Source organism: Rissa tridactyla, chromosome 9 (genome assembly GCF_028500815.1).
Source record: "Rissa tridactyla isolate bRisTri1 chromosome 9, bRisTri1.patW.cur.20221130, whole genome shotgun sequence".
Lineage (NCBI taxonomy): Eukaryota > Metazoa > Chordata > Aves > Charadriiformes > Laridae > Rissa > Rissa tridactyla.
Genome location: NC_071474.1, coordinates 46,335,769 through 46,359,253, shown reverse-complemented (window position 1 = coordinate 46,359,253; position 23,485 = coordinate 46,335,769). Strand labels below are relative to the sequence as shown.

Sequence of the window (23,485 nt, the reverse complement as noted above, 5' to 3'; positions counted from 1 at the left end):
CTTCCGCCCCGTCCCCTCCCGCCGCCGCTTCCCCCCTCCCGCCCGGCCGCGCACCGCCCCCGTGCGGCCGGCGGCGCGCGCTGCACCCCGCTCGGCGGAGGCTCGCGGGCCGGGATAGCCATGGGGCGAGCGGCGATGCCCTGAGCCCCGGCAGCAGCCGGACTGGGGCCAGCGCCGCGCACGGGCAGTGGGGGCTCCTCCATGGGGGCTCGGCCGCAGTAGGAGCGGCGTCTCCCCGGGGCGCCATCCGCCACCTCCCCTCCCCCTCGGGCCTCCTGAGGAGGATGGCGGCGGCGGCGGCCGCCCCGACCCAGCTGGAAGCCGGTGGGTATCGCTGCCGGCGGGGGCTGCCCTCCGACCCGCCGGCCGCCCCTCCGCCCCCGTTGTAACCGTGTCCCCTTCTCCCCTCACCTCTCCGCAGAGCTCTACTACCTGATCGCCCGGTTCCTGCAGTCCGGACCCTGTAAGAAATCCGCCCAGGTGAGCGGGGAGCCGGGGGCTGCGGCCGGGCCGGGGCGGACGGGGACGGGCCGGGGCTGGGGACGGGCCGGGCCGGGCCGGGGCAGGTGGGCGGCGGGCCGGGGAGCCGCTGCGCTACGGGCGCCGGACTCACGTCCTTTGTGTGTCTGTGTGTCTGTCCGTGTGTCCGTCTCTCCCCAGGTGCTGGTGGAGGAGCTGGAGGAGCACCAGGTGAGGCGCCTGCCCCGGCGGGACAGGGGAAGCCCTGGGGAGTGTGGGGGTCGGGGGTTGCCCAGCCCAGTCCAACCCAGCCTATCTCCTCCTGGGGCTCCGTGAGACCCTGCGGGAGGCGCGGGTGCCCCGGGGCCGGGGGTAGCGGCGGAGGGGCTCCTCCCCGGGGCGGGCTGGCACCGGCGGGGGCTCCCCTCGGCCGGCCGGGGTCTGACGGCCGCCTCCCTCCCTCCCGCAGCTGATCCCCCGGCGCCTGGACTGGCAGGGCAAGGAGCACCGCCGGAGCTTCGAGGACCTGGTGAGCCAAGTTTCACTCCCGACTTCCCCGACGAGCAACCCCCCCCGCTGCCGCTTCTCCCCGTCTCCCCCCACCCCGCCCGTCCTCCTTCCCTCCCTCCCGGGGCTGCGGGCTGCGCCCCGCTGAGGCCGCGGCTGCCGCCGGGCCGCGGGGGGTGCGGAGGGGAGGAAGGGGAGGCGCGGCCGGGCCGGGCTGGGGGGGACACGGCGGGGCGGCGGCGGGGGCTACTTGGTGCTGACTGACGGGGACGCGCTATTGTGGGGCCGGGAGGGTTATCTGAGGGCACGTACCGGGGCCCAGCCCGGCCAATGGCGCCGCGTCTTACAAACCGGAGAGCGGCGGCAGGCGATGGAAGGCGGCAGCTGATTGGCTGCGGCGCCGCGGAGGAACTGGCAGGGAGGGCGGGGGGCGCGGGGTGCCGGTTCCCCCCTCCCAACCCCGGCCGGCGGGGCTGACAGGGCCGCGGGGCTGACGGGGCCGTCGGGAGGCCAAAACACAGCGGTCCGCGGACCCCCGTGGGGCTGGAGGAGGCCGCCGGGAGCAGGCTGCTGTCACCGCCCGGCCCCGGGGGGCGGCGGGCAGCGCGGCGGCCGGGGCAGGCCAGGCCGAGGCGAGCGGAGCGGGGGGATTAGATGTCGACGTGCCGGCGGGCCCGTCGCCAGGCAGAGCTGCTGGTCTTGTTCAGGGATTCCTGGCCTGCGGCGGCAGCCTGTGCTGAAACCCGGCTCCTCAGCGGGGCGGCTGGGCCTGCCTGAAAATTTAAAAAAAAAAAACAAAAAAACCCCAAAAAAAACCCCCGGGATTTTTAAGGAATGTAATGTTCTATTAAACGCCTATGAAATATATGGAGTGGCTGCTTTTGCTAGGTATAAACCGTGTGAATGTCTGTCATTGAGAAAGGTCAGCTTCCCTCTGCGCTGCCAAGGGGCTGGGTGCCAGGGGGTGGCCTCTGTCCCCTCGCCCCCCGGTGATGCCCGTCTCTGTCCTAGCCTCCTCCTGAAAGCAGCAGAACCAAAATGTCATTTCGATTTCTTTCCGAAGGGTGCAAATGGCCTTGTTTTCATCTCTGGGTAATAATGTATGGCACTGATTTGGCAGTTTTCAGTTGGAATACTGTGAACTTACTAATAGCTTTTATAATACTGATATACTGTGTGATTGTCACCGTCTCCTCACCTGGAAGGAACTGAAAGTACGTCCTTGCCTTTCCCATCTCGCGCAGGGCAATGGTGATGTGGGATTTTGACATGACTGTTGCTCAAACTCTTTTCTAGCTTGCCTAAGAGTTAGTTTTCCACTTTAGCAATACTGTAGAAGCTCAGATGCAGATGGGAGAACTCCCTGCGTCGAAATGAGACGTTTCTACCTGCTGCCTTTCCCTTTCCAAAGCGCATTAAGAATTTAAGATGAACGTTATGCTTCATCATACCTCTTGTGGGTAATTCCGGGACTGTATATTGAGTGAGCAGACACGGAGTAAGTACTGCATTCAATAAATTTTAAAGCTGTACAGCCTTCCTAGAGAACCTGAAATCTAACTATAGGCTCTTTCAGGTTTAGCTTGTGACTGCACCCGGTATGCAAGAGGAATGTTAACAGTGGCAGCATGAAGTCTGATTTCAGACATACTGGTTTTGCTTAATCAGTTACATTAAGATATACAATTTTCCCTTTCATTCTATGGGGCATGAGTTAAAAAGCCTAAACACCTTCTTTTTGTGTATTAGATGGCATTGTTGAAGCCGTGTCTTTTTCTTTAATATTTCAGAAACAGGAAACAAACAGTTGGAGAGTGAGGCTTGGAATTAACCGGAAATTGTGTCTCGCTGCATAGAATTATAAAAACTAAGCATAAGATTGTTTTTCTTCTGTCTTAAACTAGTCGACCATAATCAATCCTTTTAGATTGCCTTTTTATCTCGTAGTATTTAGCTGTTTAACTTGATTTGCAATGAGGAACGGGACTATAAATGAATCATTACAGTGAGACAGGTTGATGCTAGGTAGGATGAACTGAGCTTCTCTCTCCTAATCCTCAGACTGAAGCTTTTGCTGTTGAGGATGTTGAAGAAAGGCCTTTTTCCTCTCGTTGCTTAGGGTCTGATGTATTTGGAGTTTGAACCTTGGGTTGCATATGATTGTATATTAACCCGAACTCCTTGACTTCAGGGCTAGCTAGATGTCTGAATGTAATGTTTAGCCAGGGTTGTGAAGAACACAAATAACTCTGGACTTCATTTCAATTATCTCAGTCATATAATGAACCAAAAATAAATGATAGATGCTAGCAATTGGAGATAAAGCTTTTTCTACCCATTTCTTCTTTTTGAATGCTTAAAGACAGAAACCCAAATTCAGTTACAATCTCTGCCTAGTGTTGCAACTATGCTGGTCAGACAGGCCTGAGATAATCCAACGCAATGAGAGTTTACAAACCCAGAGAAGTCTGATTTTTTTTTTTTGTTTGTCTGTTTGCCCAACACTCTGCATTGGAAAATCTGACAAAGTATTTCTGTTCTAATTGCTGATGTTTCAGCTTTGTTTTCCATTCTCAGTTTGACTGTTCAGGTTAGTGTTGGTATTTTTCAGAACGTACACCTATACTCTTGCCATTGAGTATGTTGTTATGGCTCTTAGGGCTTCTGGAAATGATAAAGATGTAACAACCAAATCGCCTATTAGTTGACTTTTATCGAGGGACTGTTTACTCCACTCAAGCTTTTAGTCAAGATCTGAAAACTCTCTGTTGAGATTTCTTTTTCTTTTTTATTTGAACTTGGTCTTTAAATGTCAGGTACCACAAGGCATAAGAGTAATTTAATACACATTAGCAAGAATCGTACCTAGCGAGCAAAACCACACAGAGAATACCAGCTTACGTGTATTTGTGTTCCCTTTGTCTTTTCTGCTTGTTTCCACGTTGGAGTACTTTTTATGTGCAACATGTGGCTGCCTGTCTAGGTAATCGTCCAGGTGTACTCCAAAGTGTTTTTTACTTTGTTATTGACTGCTGGTGGTCTTCAGACATGAAACGTGTTTGTAAAGGGGAGGGTCCTCGCTCTCCTTGTGAAGGCCTGAGGTATTGCACGCAATTAGTACTCCTATTTTATATTAACTGTAGCAGTTTCAATGTGGAGTCAGCTGTTGTACAGACGAGTCAAGCTGAACTGACTCAGATTATCACAACAGTCGCCAGTGGACTGCTGTTCGAAATTATCTTTGTTTATTCCTGATAAAGATGACTGCGTCTGGTCTGGTTTTTCAAGGACTTTTTGATGCGCTGTCTCTTCTGGCTCAGCCTGTTTTGGTCTTTGTGCTGAAGATGCATATAATTTCAGGAAAAACAGAAAATCAGCTATTGTCGGACAGTGTATTCAAGTGGAGAACTTGCATCTGTGAACGGCTGTGCTGGTATGAACAGCTTATGGGATTTGGCTTTGAGTTTCTGCCTTGTCCATCTGCATTGATTTAAAACTAGCTATGAGTCTGAGGTGCTGTTATTTATAGATATTGCCAATCCCGGCATTAGCTGAGAAGAGATGTTACGTTTTTTTCGTGTCAGGAAAATGTCATCTGGTACTATAGTAGTTCCAACCCATTCTCTCTGGGGAAACCGACTGTATAATGGCTTTTAAATTTGTGTGTATTTGCATACTTTTGACACCTTGTGCAAGTCCAGTATCTGAGCTTCCTTTTGCTGAGATTCCGTATTTGAGGTCTTGAGTAATTTCCTGCTTGCTCAGCTGCCTTGGTCCTCTTGGTCTCCTCTGCTGCTTTTTGATACAATTGTCAATTGATTCTTAGTGGATTGTTATTTTGGCAAATGAGGGAAGTGCCGTACGACTGCCTAGAGGTTAGAAATCTGCTGCTGATGCACAACTGCCTGCCCACAGGGGACTGGGTACGAAGGAGCCATCGAAGGTCCACGTTGCTCCCTGCGTTGCTTTCATTATGCAGCTCTTCTGTCAAACTTATTCCGTGCTTTGAAGCGATGTTTCACTGGGCTTCCCAAAGGAGATGTTTCAGAGCTATCTGGTTCCGATCCCTGGTAAGACAGGCATCTTATTAGAAATAGTAATCACAAAGAGTCTTTGTTTGTTTATTTGTTTCCTCTTTATTGAAACCTTCCTTGGAGGAGAAATTGTCATCAGTCATACCAGGGGATTTTGTTTGGTTGGTTCAGGGAACAACAAGCTTCTTGCCTGTCTTAGCTGTCCGATGAGGACCCTTTGCTCAGTAGTCTTTGACCGTATGTGGTAATGCTTCCAACATCAGAAGCATAAACAGGTTGAGGGGTATGACTTTCTCCTAGCCCTGACGTGACTTCACTAATAGTTCTTTACTTGCAGCTGCTTATCACTGTAGCAACTGATTTGCATACTGGTTCAAGCAGTCACGACCCTGTTACATTCACCCATGGTTGTTTACCTAGATTTTTTTAAAAGGATGGATTCCCTTTACCCAATTCTTTCAAGTTTTTAGATCCGTAAGACCTGTGCGGTTACTGTGTCATAGAATTCTTCTGTGGTACCGGGGCATTCTTGTGCTCTCACATTTTAACTTTTATAGGGTCTTTCATATCTTAAGGCAACAGAATGTTTTCCTTTTTATAATTTATGCCAGGGTGCAGAACTTGCTCTCACAGTGTGTTTTCAGCTCTTCTGCATTATTTTAACATGCTCTTTTAAAAGCTCTTCTTAAGCATGTTTTTGGCCTGTGTGACTTGTCTCTAATTTTTCCAATTTTCTAATTGTTTTCTAAAATATTTTCTAATATTCTAAAAATATTTTCTAATATATTTGATGAGGTGATAAAATCCTTGCCGTTGTTTCATTTTGCTGTATGGGGTTTGGACTAGCATGTGTGGCTATAACTGATGCTAAGCTTTGCCTTTTTCCTTCCTTCTTTTAATGAAAATCTGATTGGGGAGACTTTGTTTTTCTCAGCTGTATGTTTGCAGCTTCATGTTTTGGAAAGATACTTAAAATCCATTTACAGCTATTTCATGCAGAGGTGAGAGGAAGGATTTTTGTTTCAAGTTCTTTTGGGAACCTGAAAATAGAATTGCTTGTTTTGCTCCGGGCTGCAGTTTAAGCATTTTATCTGGAAGTTATTATGGAAAAAAATCTCCAGGAGAATTTGCTGCTATTGCTGCCTGCCTATGTGGCTGTTTGGTAATAACAACAGTGGTAATATTCAGATTAAGGGCCATTTATTTTGGCTGTTCTGGCTTGTAGAAACATGAAAATGTGCAGGGAAAGAAGTGGAAGACGGGGAAAGGCTGTCATACAGCCTTTCTTCTGTAGTATGTATGGCATGGTTCTGATCGCAGGGGGCAAATCTGGTGAGGTGGGCGTGTTAAGAAAGCGAGTGGTCACTTTGATATGTGCCTGGTCTGCACAATGTGCTCCGCGTTACACGTGGCTTAGGAAAGTTTACAGTCCAATAAAATTGTGCACTAAGATCTAGATGCCTCAGCAGCTCACTTGTGCCGATTTAACTCTGGCTCCGTGATGGATTTGCCAACTTTCCTGGTCTGGGCAGTGATCAAGCAGATGTCTGGTATCCTGAGCTGCTTAACGTCTGGATGTTCCGGGCAAATTACCGCCAGGCATGGGCAGATAACTGCCACACGCTCCCCGAGTCCCGCGTGTCCACCCATCTTGGGATGTTGGCTGGTCTGCACATGTGTTAATGTTTGCTCCCTTTGCTGCTTTTTATAAAACTGTGGCTTGATCTGCGGGTCTTTAAGTAACAAAGTCCCTTTCCATTTCTGAGTAGGTGCGCTGAGCTAGGACTGCTTGTCGAACAACTTGTGCTCTGTCTCCGCAGTGGGATATTTGCTGCCAGGCTTAATTCAGCCCCTCTCTCTAGACACAGAATAGCAGCGATACTTCACAGTGTACTCCTGAGCGAAAAGGGAAGTGTTTTGCTGCATTACGCTAGGAGAATGGTTTGGGCTTTCTGTGAAATTTTATATTTCCAGAGAGAGTGATATCGCTTGGTTTTTTTTCCCACCCTAGAAGTAAAATGTAAATTCCACAGCTCCTGGTTTGGTTGCCCTTTTTCTTTTTAATCTTTTAATCTTAAGCTTGATACATTTCTAGAATTGGCAATTGTTGACTGAGAATCATGTTACTAATTATCAGAGATGTAAAAAGGAATTTCATACTCAGATTTTATTAAATTGCAGATTCTCTCTTTAGAATTGCCTTTGTTTCAGATCCTTTCAGATCCCTTGCAAACTGAAGGGAGGCCAGTGCAGAATAATAAAATATTTTGTAGCATTAGCACGTTTATAATATTTGAGGAATGAGTAAGAACGATAGGTAAATACAAAAGTTCAGATAATCCCTTTATCTTATTTTGTCTTCTGTTATATCATGTAATTTACAATGAAGGACAATTCATGCTTATACACTGAGCTTCACTGGATGTACAACTGGGGGAAGTACCAATACAATTTTGGAACTCTATAGTTTTTTTTTTTTGTGGGAAAATGAAAAAGTTAGAATGGCTGGAGAGTGCAAGAGAGCATTCATGGGGTCATTCTTTGATGCTCACAGTATGAAAAACCATGGAACAGGACCACATTAATGCAGTCATCAGGTTTATCTTTCCTGCAGAAGTACGATTCCGCTCTTTCCATCCGAAGGACAGAGCCATATCTTTAACACGCAGCAACTGAAACTGTGTGTGGAGAAGCCTGTCTCTCTTCTGCAAGAGTTTCCATTTAGATTTGAAGAGTTTTAGTTGAGTTTAGTTAAATGGTAATTAGTATATATCATTGGAAAAACCTTTCCTTTTTTGGGGGGCATTTTTAGAATCTCATTTGTGGGATGGTGTTGATCCTGCTTGTGATGCAGGTGATTACATTATACAACACCTGACTCACCGCGTTGAGCCCTGTAGCACCATTGCTGTTGCCCAATTGGAACGAACGATTTCCCAATGACATGTAGTAATAACCTCTTTGATGACATAGTTCAGTGAACAATGTTTTGGCAGCAGTTGTGAGTGAAGTACTTACCTTTTCCTCCTTCCCAATGCCTGCCGCTCCCTCTGGTGTGCCGGGGCATATCCCTGGGGTCTGGGTGGGCAGGATAGCTGGGCTTATCTGATGGTGCTCTGCTGTTGAAAGAAGTGGTCTCGTTCCATGCTTTCCACCAGCTCTCATGCTTCTCTGAATCACAGTCAGCTTTGCTAAACCTGGCAGAAAACCTTTTCCTTCTTCTGTCGGGTGAGCGTTCCCAGCCAGGGGGGCTGAAACGGCTCCCTGTGCGGGAGGTGGGCACCGGAGCCGATGTAGAGGGGAGCTTGGTCATGCTTTTAGCCAAACTGGGGAATCATTCTGGCTCACTGCAGCTGCGCAAAAACTTGTCCTACCCCACTGGGAAGGAGCTGTGTGGGTGGTGAGCGCTCACAGCCCTGTCGCCAGTATTGGCCTGTGACTGGGCACACTTGAAGTGGTCGTGTAGGAGAGAGGGGCGTGCACAGGCACATGCCTGCTGTTATTTCTTTACAATGAGCACCGTTCTGGCCCTTTCGAGTCAGCTTTAGTATTATTTGGCATTAGTTTGTGGCTTGGTAAAACAGAACACTGGCTTATGACAATCTCTTCATAATATTGCAACAGATACAAAAGTTGTAAATAGTTCTAATACAACTAGTTCTTCCATCGTCAATCACAGGTACGTAAGAGCTGAGTGACCTGCTAGAGTTGATCTTTAATGTAGCTGTATTTCCTGTATGGAAGGAGCTAAATAAGCTCTGATGCTGAGCTTTTGCTGCCAGCTAGTAAATATCGTAGAAATCGGGCAAGTGCAGGACATTCTGGATAATGAGGCACAATTTATTTGCTGTTTGAACAGATTGTTGGAAAAACTATTGTATCCCTATAGAAAACAATCTCTGTCTAAAGGGGAAAAAAGAAGAATGTTTTCTCAACATGACAAATTAGGAATCTACATGTATGGATCTTAAAGATGCCAACTCCCAGTAGCTAAAAACTGGAGACTAGGTATTGCTTTTAGGATAATGTTTGGGTTTTTTAGGCTTTAGCACATGTGCTTCTTACAGTAATGTGAGTGTCTGTCAAGGGTGTTTCGGCTAAGCAAGAAATGTGAAAAAAATGAACGGAAGGGTTAAAAAGGCTTAAAAAAAGTCCCCAGGCAATACTTTGTTCGATTAGAGTACTGTGCTGGGACCTCTGAGCTTCAGGGATTTTTGTTTGTTCTTAAGGGATAACTGTAGCTGCCACCACCTGGAATTTCTGGTATGACTTTTATCAACAGTTCATGTCACTTTAAAAGGCATCTTTGGTATAATTAATTTTGAGGGGGTTTTCAGGGGTTTTAGACTTGATTTCAGTGACTTTAATACTTGACTGTGAACCAAACAAAGAAATACCAGTAGCAGCAAGAGCAAAACAATTTTCAAACTGTGTTATTTATATGTTTAGGTGGCTGTCAATGCACACATCCCTCCGGATTATCTTCTTAGGATCTGTGAGAGACTCGGACCCCTTTTAGACAAGGAAATCCCACAGAGTGTCCTAGGCGTGCAGACTTTGCTAGGTGTCGGGCGCCAGTCTCTATTAAGGGCAGCAAAAGGTAAGATTATCAATTTATGTGTGACTGAATTTTGTTTTAATGATCAAACCCTCTTCTGTTTCGATTTGTATTGTGGTATCTGTGTGTGTTTGCATGAACCCTGGTTTGTCTCCTATGCTTGTCAGCTTTCTTGTTGCAGTCTTGCTAAAATGTGGTTATTGCTGGCCCTGTTACATATATGTTCCTTGGGTAGAAAGTGCCATCTTAAGCAGCTCTTGCCCACAGTTGCCTGAACTTGTTACTTGCTTCCCCTGCCTCCCCTCCCCAGCATGTTGGACTGGTGTTGGTGTAAGTGATGTGATGCACTCAATTAGAGATTGGATCCGTATGAAAAATAGCTATTTTTTTCATATACATATACGCATGCCCATGTCTAAAATAACCCAGCAGTCTATATATTTTGCTGGGCTGTTTTTCAGGCTGGTTTGTTCCATTATTTGATTCCCTGGCTGTGTGGACAGGTGTGTGAACTCGAAGGGCAGGATGGCACTTGGGGCAGCATTTAGAGGGTGGGAGAGGGTGAGACTGATTCTTCGGTGATAATTCCTGCTCGTCCTTGCTTAAAGTTAATTTGAATGAAAGCCCCCATCCCCTTCATGAATAGAGCACCAGTCCTATTCCTTTTGAAAAACTGCTCTACTTGAGATAATGATCCTGAGAGCAGAGTTTTGTGTTATAACTAAACAGATCTGAGAGACGTCCGCTATTGAAAAGAGCGGTTCCTCCCTTCCCTCCTCACTCCATGCCCATGTCACTTCTTCCTTGTAGGAGCCAGAACTTACTTGATCCTGTGATGTGATTCAGAGAGCTAAAATGTTGCAAAGTTTGTTCCTGCTGTTGTAGGGAATTAAATTAGCTCCTGGTCTGGAGGTGACATAGACAGCTGGAGCGTCATTCTGGGAGAGGAGGAGGGATAGGAGAGCAGGACCTTCCTGTTCCAGTGGCGGTTGAGCACTTTATTTGCTGCATCCTGTGAAGTCACACTGCTGATCCACTGGATATCACCTGGAGGGGTGTTCTGTTTGCAAGCATGTTTCCTTACGCAGAGCTTTGGGACTGAGTCTTACTTTTCCTATGCTTTTCCATAATTGGGTGGAGAATTTCAGGTTTGCAGGGAGGCCTGCAGAGAAAAGTTCCTTCATATCACATTCAGTTTGCATCTTAGAAGAAAAGAGCAACAAAATGTAAAGAGAAAATAAACATTTTTGTGCAGGGAAACAGAATTTTCTTAGGGTAGTTAGGGGACAAAGGCTAGATGAATCACTGAAAGATGTAGTGCTTCCTAAGCCATGTGATAAATTTATTGCGAAAAGATTTCTAGTATATTTATGGTGGGTTTTGTTTTTCCTCCTTCAGAAAAAAGTGCTGTGACATTGTGCTATTTGCTTTGTAAAGCAGACTCACTAATATGAAACATCGTACCTTTTTCCAAGCTGACATACATGGATTTCTGCTCCCCAGTATGAAGTTTCCATTTACCATTAGTATTTATAGCTATTTTGATCTATTTTAGAAAGTCTGAGTGCTGTTTTTAATATGTATCATTGTAATACTCCGTGGTACGGTTTGGGTTTTAATCAGAAGGTGCTCTCAGGAGTCTCTTTGAGTCACGTAAGCTTGTGCACTTCATATTCAGAGATCTAAAGGGTGATACACAGATCCACCAATCTGTGGCACTATCCTTCTGTTTCAGTCCTTGTTCACCATGGAAGCTCATTTCTCTCCTTCCAGATGGCCAGAAATGGAAGAAGTCCAGGTCTAATTTCTGAGGCACTCTGAACAGTCTCAGAAAAATCACTATTGTTCTAGAGAGAAGGCTTACTGAGGCCAGTTGGCAGCAGATAGCTGGAGAGTCTTTAAAGAAAACAGTCTTCATTTTAAAAACAATGTTTTTTGGGGTGAGGGGGGTGGGGTGCAGAGGAGAATCTGAAAGGAGGGCATATTGCCACCAATTGCAGGAAAACAGATTTATTGAAGAAAAAAAAAAAAAAAAATCTCACTTCTCCCACTTTCAGGGAGCAAATATGCGTGCGTGTATGTATTCTCAAATGTACAGTTCATAAGGAGAGGTCCTGTATGTGTTGGGATTGCAGAAGGACTAAAACCCCACCAAAATTCAGTGCTGACTCAATACAAAGTGCACCCACTTTTTACACTCTCTTTTTCTTTCCATCAGTTTAGACTCCCTACTTGCCATAATGAAGCAAAACTAAGCTGAAACCATTTACAGTCACATCGCTTACTAACTAGAAATGGAGTAGCAATCTTCTTTAAGTGCTAGGTCTCTGACAGACTATTTTAAAAGACCGGTCTTATTTTGGGATGCTGGGAGTGATGCTTGATGCTCTTGATTCTAAGAAGAATAGATCAGTTGGACCCAGTTTGGCTAATTGTTTCACCAACCCGCTGTTAATCTTGCCGGTACAGACTTCAGACATACGCTATGGAAAGGATCTGCGTTTGCGGCTCTTCACAGAGGGCGGCCTCCCGAACTCCCTGTAAATTATGGGAAACCACCAAATGTGGGTGAGTTTGGAAACATACATAAGGTGTTTTTTTCTTCTCTGTATTTTTATTACTGTTCCAGCTGAAAGTTACTCTTACTGACTGAAACACTACTATGGGTTTGCATTAATGGCTTTTTTTGACATGTTACCATGAATTGTCTAAAAAAGGTTTCTCACTGACTATAGAATAACCCTTTTTGTTTTATTCAGGCTTGGATCTTCCATAATGTATGCACACATATTAAAACATTGTGGACACGTTGAAAAGCTTTGCACGACAACTTCCTGTTTGGAGGGCAATGTGCTTGAGTATTTTTTTATGATACACCTACGTAATATGTACATATGCTTATAAGATTGAACAGGCGTGGTCACAGGAGCATGTAGACAATCTTTTCATTCAAGAATCTTAGTCAGAACAAAGCGCCTGGCTCCCAGAGAACTTTTTTGACTCAAGAATTCATTTTTAGTTCGATTATGACAGAAAACAGACTCCTTGCAACATCCGTTTTCAAAAAGGAAATAATCACCAAACCAACGTTTGTATTAGTTCAATTTCACTTGTCCACATAGTTCGATAAAGAACTTGTATAAAACCCAGATGCGTGTAGGCATTCAGCTTACATGTCATCAAAGAGCTTCTCTGTTTTGCTTAAACTGAAAAGTATTTTCCTTGTATGGTCAGAACTTTCATTAACTCTTTTTATAGCAAACAAATTTGATTCTTGCAGCTATAAATGTAAGTCCTGTTGGTCGTGATTTGTTTTCTTATTAGGGTATTTTATCTGTATTTATGTGTGTTTGTGAAAATGTGTAGGCTTTTCCTGCTTTGTTAGGAGATGCATTGACGTACATTTCTCCCTTCCCTTTGGAGATGCAGGGGTGATGAAAGCAGTCTTCTCATTCTGCCATGTCTCTTCCTCTGTGCTTCTGTACTTTCTCTCTCATTACTAAAAATTAATCTTTGTCAGACACAAAAGTGACAATGACCGGGCCGTTTGTGGTTGAAATCGATAGCATGCTTTGCATAAGCTCTGTGGTGTTGTGGCAGCAGTGTGACGGAATAGCAAATTTAATTACTGGTCTTCTGTATGAAAAAGAAATGGACGTTTGCCTGGAACTAGTGCATAGGGAATTATTGCATTAGTACTTTTGCTGCTTTTGTCAGATAATTTATGAGTCATGCTGTGGACGTTAAAAATGAAAACTATTTCCATCTATTAGTATGGTTACTGATGTACATATCTGTGTGTTTATTCTTTTAGGCTGGTTACTTTTTTGTTAGCAATCCATCAGCCCAACTGCGAATAGGCTAGGTTATACGTTTACTGCACACACTCAACTTCTATAGTTGTATTTCTATAGGGGCTCCTGGATAAATTCTTTCATAAGAGACAAATCAGACTGTGGTTTTGGAATATACAGTATTATTAATGAACTGTACTAGCAGATCCGACTTGACTTTGTCATGTTTTCATGACAAAGGTCTGTGCTGCCTGCCTGGTGACTATTTAGTGACTTAGAGAATGAATGATTTGTGGGTTTTGGTGTTTTCCTATGAATTGCTATTTAAGAAATACAAAGGTGTTTTATGGAAAAGGGTCTTTTATAGCCTGGAATTAATTTTTATAAGTATTGGTTCATGGAAGAATATGGTCCTCCTTGGTGTAGGTACATAAACTACTAGTAAGAGAGGAAAATGCATATAAAGATTAAAATAAAAAGTTGACTATATTTAAGCTGTACAGGAGGCAGGAGTTTGATTTTGGGATTCCTCGTTGTTAATCCTGAAGTGGAAGTTACAAAATTCTTCTCTGTATATTTGTGCGAAATGGGTGCATTCTCTGGGGAGTAGTGACAGCCACAGATGCTGCTCTGTGTGTGTGTGTCTTGTTTTAAAATGCAAGATGAAGTAGTATGCCCAACCTCTTTAATATTTCAGCATAATTGTGAATTCCCATACTGTGCTGGCTTAGTCAGGTTGAGTTTTCTGGAATTACTTGCTGAAGTAGTTGGGCTGAAGTAATAGACACCCATAATAATGTGCGTTCATGAGTGAGATGAAGTGATTGTGTAATTGCCTGTGTAGACAGGTAAATAAGGTGTAGAACTAGCAGCTAGAAGTATTCTTATATCACTTCCCTTCCAGTGATAAAGATGTAAGCTTGCCACCATGCGTGTGTTTTTCTGCTGCGAGAATGGGATTGTTTGTGGTTGCTCTCCCAGCTTGGATGAGTGGGTACCTGCAGTGGTTTGCCCTTCCTCTGCATGGGGTTGGGATTGGACCCTGCGGTCTGTACTCCAAAAGTCCTGCACAGTGGAACTGGAGCAAGAAATCAGTGTCGCCTTTTCCCAGCATGTTTGTGCAGAGCTGTGAATCTTCTGACTGGGGGAGTCTCCGAGAAAGTGCTGACCTGTGGAAGTCCTTCTCAGGAACGTGGTGTTTGGGTGTTGTGTCTTGGAGGTCTGTGGTGATCTGCGGGGGGAGGAGAGGAAGGGAAAATGCTGTCACAGCTTTCTGCTGCTGACAGGAGATCACAGGGAATATGGTGAGGATGGTCTTTTAGATGGTTTCTTTGCAGGTTTTGGAGTAGTGATATGTTTAGAACTCCCTTTATGCTCTTCCAGTCAGAAAATGGAAAGATTGGTCATACAGTACCTCAGCAATGGGATTTATTCACTTAGGATAAACCTGCTTTTGAATATTACTTCGATTTTGTCAGACACTTTTTTTTTTTTAAATTATTTTTGCAGGCAACACAAAGCAGATTAGAAAGAAGATTGTTTTTCCTCTTTAGTTGATTACTAGAGCTATTTCATCCCGAGTATGAAAGCCTTTATGTGGGTAACTGTTGTTAGTGAAAGTAACGCAAAATTTGGAACCAGGAAGTCCGTAGCCCATCTCAATGAACAAGCAGTTTGGCTGTATGGAAATTTACAGTCAAGGTGATCCAGCTACCTTAGGCCTGCCAAATAGCAGTGCTCGAATGAGCTCAGAAAATCAATGATGTTTCTCTGCTGTAAAGGGGTGCCGTGAGGTCAGCAGCTATGAAAGCTGGAACACTTTGTTTCGGTGCTTTTACTGGGTCTAACTGTCTCTGCGGCCACACATCCACTCTCTGAGAAGATATTTTGCATGTGTGAGCCAACCGTGTCTATTTCCCAGTGTTCTTATGAAATCCAGACTTGTGTTCTGCACTCTGCGAGTGGTACCCAATCTTCGTGCTTGATCAGGCCCTGCGATGAGGTCACAGATGAACTCACCATGTGCCCTGGCTATGTGAAATGTTACGTCCTCATTACAAAGTTATAGCGCTGATTTCAAAAGGTAAAATAGCATGATGTGAAGTCGTCACCCTTAATACTAGAGCAACTATTTTTAAAACAAACATTTGTACCGGTATTCTGTTTTCTATTTTTGCTTGCAATAATTGCAATGAGGTAAGGGTTTATCAGGAGAGGAAGAATTCAAGCAGTTTAAAAACTCCTGCAGCAGGACTTTGTCCACGCTGAAATGTTTTAATTCCTTCTGAAGTTGTGACTTAGGTTTGAAATTTGCAATGTCTGCTGATTGTTTTTTAAATTTTGTTTTCACTGATGGGTTATTGTTGCAGGGGTTTGGTTTTGTCCTTCCTAGGTGAGCTTTCTTGTGAGGGTTTTTACATTTGTGTTGTTACCTCTAATAGAATGGATTGTGATTTAAGAATTACTGTTGTACAGTGTATATGACTCCCCTCTGCAACTGTGCCTGTACTTGCATTGAGGACTGTAGTTTTCCTGAAGGTGTGATCTTCGAGGACCAAGGTCTGTGACAAAGAAAAACGCGTGCGTTTTACCACATACCACCCTCGGTTAGTAGTCCCACAGGTGGGTAGTTTGAGGAGGTACTAGTGCGTGACTGTAACCAGGGCTGTCCCCAGCATGCCAGGCGCTGAGGCCGGGGCAGGTTGCGCCCAGCACGGACCAAGGGAGAGAAGATGCACCTCCCATGGCAGCATCGGTGGCATCTCTGCTCCGAGGTGGCAGTCATTTCAGCAGCTAGAAGTGAGGAACTTCATCTGAGAAGGCGGCCTTTCCATTTGTGGGCAAAACGAACTTACTTTTCTTAACAAGAAGACTAGATATGCTCACTTTTTATGTGAAATAACATCAATATACAGTTTTGAAAGTCTTTTTTTCCTTGTAGCAAATAGTGAGGGGGTAGACTTGGCAGCTGTTATGCCCAGTATGGCATGAAGTACAGCAGATAATTAGGTAGGTTGCTAAAAGTTTTTAGGGCCACTGTGTTCCTAATTCTCTGTGTGGGAATCAGGGTTTTTTAAATTCTTTTAGGCTTTATGAGTACAATAACTTCATTGTACTGAAGAAAGCAAACTTCACGGGGCTTTTTGTCTTGTGTGGGCAATTCCCTCTTTAGATATTGTGTATTAATCTTCTACCAAAAAAACTGAGAACTGGAATCGGGGATGTTTGTTTTGTTTTCTTTTCTGTGTGTGTGTGGGTTACTTTGCAGTTCCTTTGAAGGCAGTGATAGTATAAAGTGCAGGAAGACAAGGGTCTCAATCCCAGTGTGTGTGTGGCATACGTTTCTGGGATACCCTAAGCATTTTTGTAGTGAGGATCAGATACATTGAATACCTGGTACTTTTTGTTCAAAGATGCTGTTGCTTTGATAAAGCCGGTGCTCCTGATGGCATAACAGTAGTTCTGTATTTCTCTGAAACTTGTGACTGAAGCATTTCATAAGCAGTGCTTTTAATTTTTTAATTTTCCATGGGAGATTGAGGAGGCTTGTCCCCATTGTGCAAATAGGGAAGTAGACACAGAAAAAAGTGAAATTGCTTTCACATTGTCTGAAGCTGAACTGGTTGCAAGTCTGGGAATCGACTGGAAAGGTTAGACACTGAGTGCCAAATGAAAGGTTGTATGAGTTCTAGGTGCCTGACTGTTCTTCATACCTTTCAGTGTTTCTGTCGTGTGATTTGCAACACACAGCAGTGGTAGATTTTCAGAAGGATTGCATGGGAACGCTGTAGTACACAGAAGGCTTTGTGATTATCGGGAATATTTTTGAAATGCAAGTATACCTTTTTGATTCACACAGTTCTTTGTGTGGTTAAAAAAAAAAGTTCAAAGCCATTTGAAATTGTTTAAAGGCAGATACACTGTTATTATGTATTTGAATGATTTAAGCACTGAAAGGCACAGCAGAATTACCATGTTGCTAACTTACTACATCCCTGTGTTGACATAACATTGTCCACAGTGTCGGGGGAAGAGAGGTGTAATAGTTTCAAGAACTTGGCTTTTAAGCTGGCATACTTAAATAATACATAAAATAATGTGTGTCAAACCTGACAGTACCTTTGTACAGCATTTGTCGCGATGGGGTCTCTGTGCCCTCCTGTAAGAGATGGAAAAAGGGTTAAAGATTTCATTTTTACTTTGCTAGGGGAGACAGTTTCCATTTAACGGTTCCTGTATAGTGTCAGGTATCAATTGAATAGTAGGTAGATAGTAAATGAATTTGATTTAGCGTGTCTTGCTTTTTTTAGTACTGCTGAATATGTGTTTTTACATAAAAACAAATATTGACTGAAGATAAGGTCATGGTGGGAGCCTGATGACTTTTGCAAGCATCTACACCTTTTATGCAGCCTTTTGTTTTCTAATATGTAGTGTTGTGATTGCACTGACTGATTAAAAATAGTCCAAATTTCAGAGTGTAAAACTGAGAAACAAAAATACTGTTTGTAAATCTGGAAAAAATTTATTTTCCTTGCCCATTTACCTCTCTGCTTGCGTATAAATGCTTCAATCTTATAAATGTACAGAAGTGTATGGGTTAGTAGCCCTTTGAAATGATGCTTCTTGACTTTGTAGATATTTTTTTTTTAAACATATTCCGTAATCTTTTTTTATGTAGATAGGCAATGATACAATAATACAATTAAGAAAATGGGTCAAGTTGTTCACTATACTTTTAAACTAAAGGCTTGAAAGGTACTAAAGAGCTTCATGCTGCTTCTGTGAAGCCCTGCCTACTTCAATGTGCAGTAGACAAGATAAGGGGTTTCTTCTGGGCGCCTGCTATCACAAGGACTCAACAAAACCCACCAATATGGCAATGTTAGATCTTGAAGCGCCATTGAAAAAAACCTCTCAAAACTTCAAAATCAAAAGTTGAAGTGGTATAAATTAGGTAAAATTAAATAGCCAAAATGATCTCAAATTATGCATCAAATCCAAGATTTGATTAGAATTAATTAGAATTAAGATCTTTCTGTATTCTACAGCCGTAATGATCTTCATTTGGTGGCATGTCCCAGCAAATGTTTCCTCCTTTTCTTGTCTAGTAGAAAGATTCATCGTTATCGTCAGTGAAACTGCTAACAGTGCTTTTTTTCCATGATGTGTTTGTACATTTAGATTTCGGGCTGTTCTGGTAAGGACTCCTAGGTTTAGCAATATAAAAGAGTTTGTGGCTGTTGCAGTTTTTTCTGGTGCCTGCCATTCTTTTGACTTTTTCCGTCGGTGCCACGTATTTCTTATTCTTCAATAACATTGTCATAGAAGTGCAATGGTGGTGCTTCTGCTGCTTAGAGAGGTTTTGTGGGGAACATGTGGAAAACCACTGACCGTGACATATGATCGGGAACCCATTCCAAAGAAAGACTTTTATTACAAAAAAAAAGCAGTTAAAATAAACTATTGTTATACTCCAAAAATAAATTTGTTGTAATTGTTGTAAGAAAATTATATGTTACTAATATCAAGTGTTCCAAATTCATACAGAATAAATGTATCCATTGCCTGTTCATGAATTGATCACTTGGAATAACTTCTAGTTGTGATGGGAACTCTTTATTTTGCTTTAATTTTTGTGTAAGAGAGCAGGTGCGGTGTTTGGTGTGGTAGGTGTTGAAAGGCTTCGTCAGGAGTGGGCTTTCCTTTTACAAGACTCTACAGAATCTTCTGACAAGGTGAAAGAGGCCCGGATTTATGGATTATAATAATAAAGCTGTTGCTAAACATGATATTTGAGTTAATATCTATTTAAAATTTAAATATTTATTTAAAATTAATGTCTTAGTTTTCCTTTTGTTTTCTTTTTCTCTCCCAGTAAATATAATTTCTGCCAGGCAGTTAACTGGATGTGGACGTTTCAGCCACTTGTTCCCAACGTCCACCTACCAACACATGAAAATGCATAAGAGGATTTTGGGACATCTATCATCTGTTTATTGTATAGCCTTTGATCGCAGTGGGAGAAGAATTTTTACAGTAAGTTTAAGAATTGTACTTTTCTTGGAAGATTGATTTGCTTAGTTTGATTTCTTTCTTTCCAAAGTCCTGCAACAGCCTCTTAGTCACTGACTGAGATGCAGACACGGCTTCCAGCAAAAGAAGGGAAGAAAAATCTTGAAATGTATGGAAAACCCATCTCTTTCTATGCAAATTTTCACTTTTCACTTGACTGGGTATTTTAAAATTGCTCATGGCTCCAGTAGACCGAAACTTAGTCAGATATCTGCTTACTCACGTAGAACCTTATAGCAGAGCTGTTCTGGTCCAGAGCTTGCAACTCCTACTTGAAACACGTGCTCAGTTTTCTTTATTTATCATCTTTCTTGCTGAATGGCACCTGCAGTGTTCTGGGGTTTTGAATTAATTTGTATGCTGCTTGCTGGGTTAAATCTTAATACTTTTTTTTAAAACTACATTTTACCTTTCAGTAACCTTGGAAATGCTGCCAATCCTTTCCTTACATTTCAGCAAAAACTTGATGATGAATAGAATACCTCATTACTTCTAGATTTTCTTTCTAGAATTTGTAGTATCTTAATGAATATATGAACATTATTTTAAGTTTTCTCTGAAACATAATAACATACATGTCTGTGATACTGCCCTTGCTTTTTGCCCTGCGTATTTAAAAATTAACAGATTTTTTTCAAATTAATAATGCATCTTTTAACTGTTAATCCTTGTCTTGTGTTTGCCGTTGTCTGGTACCAATAGGTGTTTAGAAACAGATTACCTGGCAGGTTAATTGTTGGCGTTGTGTTCTTGGTAGCTTCTCCACTCATGAATTGGTTAAATAGGGATGTTGTTATGGTAATTACTCTGGGTCATAGTGAACTTTCCATTTTTGTTTACATGATAAAGAAATCTTTCTCATCTGCCTGTTATATGAGGAATTGGAAGTGATTTGCGTTCAAATTTACCTGCAGTTAATAAAATGTAATTTAAAATCAAATGATGTTGATACTGCAGTTAGTTTTATAGTGTTATGTTTCTGAGTATATAATGGCAATCGCACCCACTAGTATCAGTATTTTTATAGTATCTGAATAGTGGAAAGGTCTGTGAACTGCCTAAAAATTCTTGGTGATATTGCGATTGAGGATGAAATTACGTAGCTGCTACTATTTTACAGTGGTCTGTGTTGGATATGCTTTTGAATTGTGTCCTGAACTGAGATCTCACTGACATAGTGTTTTGGTTGCACGTGATGTTGCATGGGTTCTCTCTTCGAGTGTCCCAACTTTCTTCTGTTAACAGAAATCAAAGCTCGTGGTACAGCTGCCTCTCAGCTCCAGGAGCGTGGCAGGGGCTCTGAGACCCCCCCAAGCGCTTAGGTGCTCTTTTTCCTTAGAGCTTAATTCTTACGATCACTTTGATTTTACTACTGGTTTGATCTGGCTCATACAGATAAATAAAGACTGTTGGTAGTATGTAATGAAACACTTTATCTTCTTAAATTTACCTTAATTATTACTGAACTGTACTGAGAGGAGTTACATTAGCAGCGATAATCATATCTTAGTATGAAATGTCTGTTTTATAAATATCTAAATCCTTGACCTCACACGATGATCCCCAAACTCAGGTAGTTGTGCCCTTCTGGAATCCCACTGAAATTGTTCTTCTGGGAGGTTCATGGCGCAATGGTGTTTTAGATACTTGTTCATCTGCAGTGTACCTCTGTATTATGTACACATAGCGTATTATTTTATATAATCTTTGGAAATTTTTGTGTGTCATTAGGGGTCAGATGATTGTTTGGTCAAAATCTGGGCTACAGATGATGGGCGCCTGCTCTCAACATTGCGAGGACACTCGGCTGAAATTTCCGACATGGCTGTTAACTACGAGAACACGCTGCTCGCCGCAGGCAGTTGTGATAAAGTAGTGCGGGTATGGTGTCTTCGAACCTGTGCCCCAGTCGCAGTGCTGCAGGGCCATTCAGCTTCCATTACTTCCATACAGGTAAAGAATAACAATTTTTCCCTAAATCGTTGAATTAAAACAGCACTAAGAGGTGTGGATTAGCAATCAGGGATAAAGCGTATCTTTTCATCTCTGTTTGGCAGTGTGGATTTGCCCCAACCCAATTTGTATCCTGGCAAACTCACTCCTGCGCAGTGGCCAACTGCTGCCTGAGGGGATGATCCTGTTTTTTCCAGCTGCCTGTAACTCTCTGGTCCCATTACTGCTTCCTTAGATCTAGTAAATGCGTGGCCACTGGGAGCATCAGATCGACTAGCGGAGCCAGGGAGAAATGGCTGGCATCTTTGATGGTAGTCCTTGCACAGTGACTGAACCAACAGACGTTTGTTCATAGAGAACGTTTATTTTTCAGAGGACTACCGTCAGATAAAACCCCTTATTCCACATTTCTTACTTGCTCGTTATCTCTGCCTGTACCATAAGGCGCTGTTTGGGGTATCGTAGATGCTGCAGCAGCCACAGAACAGCATGGGTCAGGGTCTGCGAGAATCTGTACTTGTGCCCGTGCAGTTTCAGTTGTGTGACCAGCATCCAGCGAGCAATAGCGGAGCAGGAAAAACACGACTACGCTGCCAGCACTCAGCACTAGCAGTGGCACAGTCAATAATGGCTAGTAATTTGCAGTCTATTTGCTTTAAGAAAAACCCCCACAACAGCCAGGCAGAGACCTCCAACAAAACAAAATTCCAGGATCAAAAAAGACAATTCCTGCAATTTGGCAGGTTATGCACACAGAGGGGGATGAGCGGGGGTGTTTGGCTCAGAGTCCCTCTCTTCTGGAGCCGTGCTGCCTTTGATTCAGCGCAGTCTTCTCCAACATCCCAGTAGTCCCTGGGAGTCTCATTTCTCCCCCTCTTGTCTACGCTTCCAATTTCATCTCATTTTAACTATGCCGCAAGTTACTTACTTTAAGGTGGCTGTTCTGGACCCATAGTTTACAACCTGGTTTTGTGTTTTGTCTAATATTTGTTTATGTTTATATACATCCCTCACAAGCTCTTTGTAAAACTCTGGTAATTTAGAATATAATCGCAATCAGTCATGGCTTTTTGAGGAAACAGCGTTTGATCCCTTTATCAAATACCAGGTTGCCAGAGGATTAAAGTTACTGCTGCAGTTATGAAATTAAAGTGTGAGACTTCGGGATGAAAAGCTTTCCTACTCCTTAGAGAGGCAGAGGGAGGGTGTGGGGGTCCTACTGTGCTGCTATTCTTTGTTCTGCTTGGATGCAGGAATCATTTTTGTCTTTGTTACCATGTCTGATCCAGTTCCATCCTAGAAAGAAGTATTTCCTCATCTTGTTGCCCCATTAAGAGGATCTAGGCTTGTTTCATTTCTCCAATTTGCTAACTTTTGTGTGGTAGAAACAAGGACTTGGTAGTCAAAATGTAGATGTTTTCCATTCCTCAGCTTTACTTTTATAGAAGAGCCGATTCTGTGCTTATCCCTGGTGCTATGGCCTGTACTCCTGGGGAGAAAGCTAATACGTTCGTGAAAAAGGTTCTTGTCAACATCCATTTACAAGTTTCCAGCATGTAAGGGGAGAAAGAAATTAGCTGGTTTAACTGTTACAATTTTTATTTTTAGTTCTCTCCAGCAAGGAAAGGAACAACACGATACCTCACTTCTACTGGTGCTGACGGAACAATCTGTTTCTGGCAGTGGCATGCTAACACCATGAAATTTAAGTAAGCCTGTTTAGATAATTATAATGATCTTAAATAAAGGAAGCATTTATTTTGAGTTTTAGCATGGAGACGAATGCTGAGATAATTAAATAGGGGGTGTGTTCTTTCTCAATAAAGAAGTTTCTTGGGGTATGTTCTCCCAGAGACAGTCCCGTACCTGTGTGTGGGGCAGCGAGCGCTTTCTCATGTGTGTTGGGGACTCTGTGGTGGTACAACCCAGAGGGGAGGCAGAGATCAGGGCGATTATTTCTGGGTTTTGTGCTTGGCAAGCCAGTATTGTGGAAAAACTTCCAGCTTTTATGTTTAGGAGTAAAATCCTTATGCAAAATGTAAAGGCAGAAGAATTTATTTGCTTTTAATCAGAAGAACACACGTATGTAGATGGCATCAAGCTTG

General features: G+C 43.2%; 1 protein-coding gene across 2 annotated transcripts in view; it reads left to right on the top strand.

Moving 5' to 3' along the window:
• The first annotated feature begins 79 nt into the window (after positions 1-79).
• BRWD3 (bromodomain and WD repeat domain containing 3) overlaps positions 80-23,485 on the top strand; it is a 57,147-nt gene continuing 33,741 nt past the window's right edge. For both annotated transcript variants that reach the window (XM_054213744.1, XM_054213743.1), the window contains exons 1-9: positions 80-324; positions 422-480; positions 661-690; positions 929-988; positions 9,450-9,600; positions 12,028-12,126; positions 19,231-19,391; positions 21,159-21,380; positions 22,989-23,089. In XM_054213744.1, the coding sequence (XP_054069719.1) occupies positions 285-324; positions 422-480; positions 661-690; positions 929-988; positions 9,450-9,600; positions 12,028-12,126; positions 19,231-19,391; positions 21,159-21,380; positions 22,989-23,089 (923 nt within the window). In that variant the 5' untranslated portion in view covers positions 80-284. The remainder of the gene's footprint in view (positions 325-421; positions 481-660; positions 691-928; positions 989-9,449; positions 9,601-12,027; positions 12,127-19,230; positions 19,392-21,158; positions 21,381-22,988; positions 23,090-23,485) is intronic.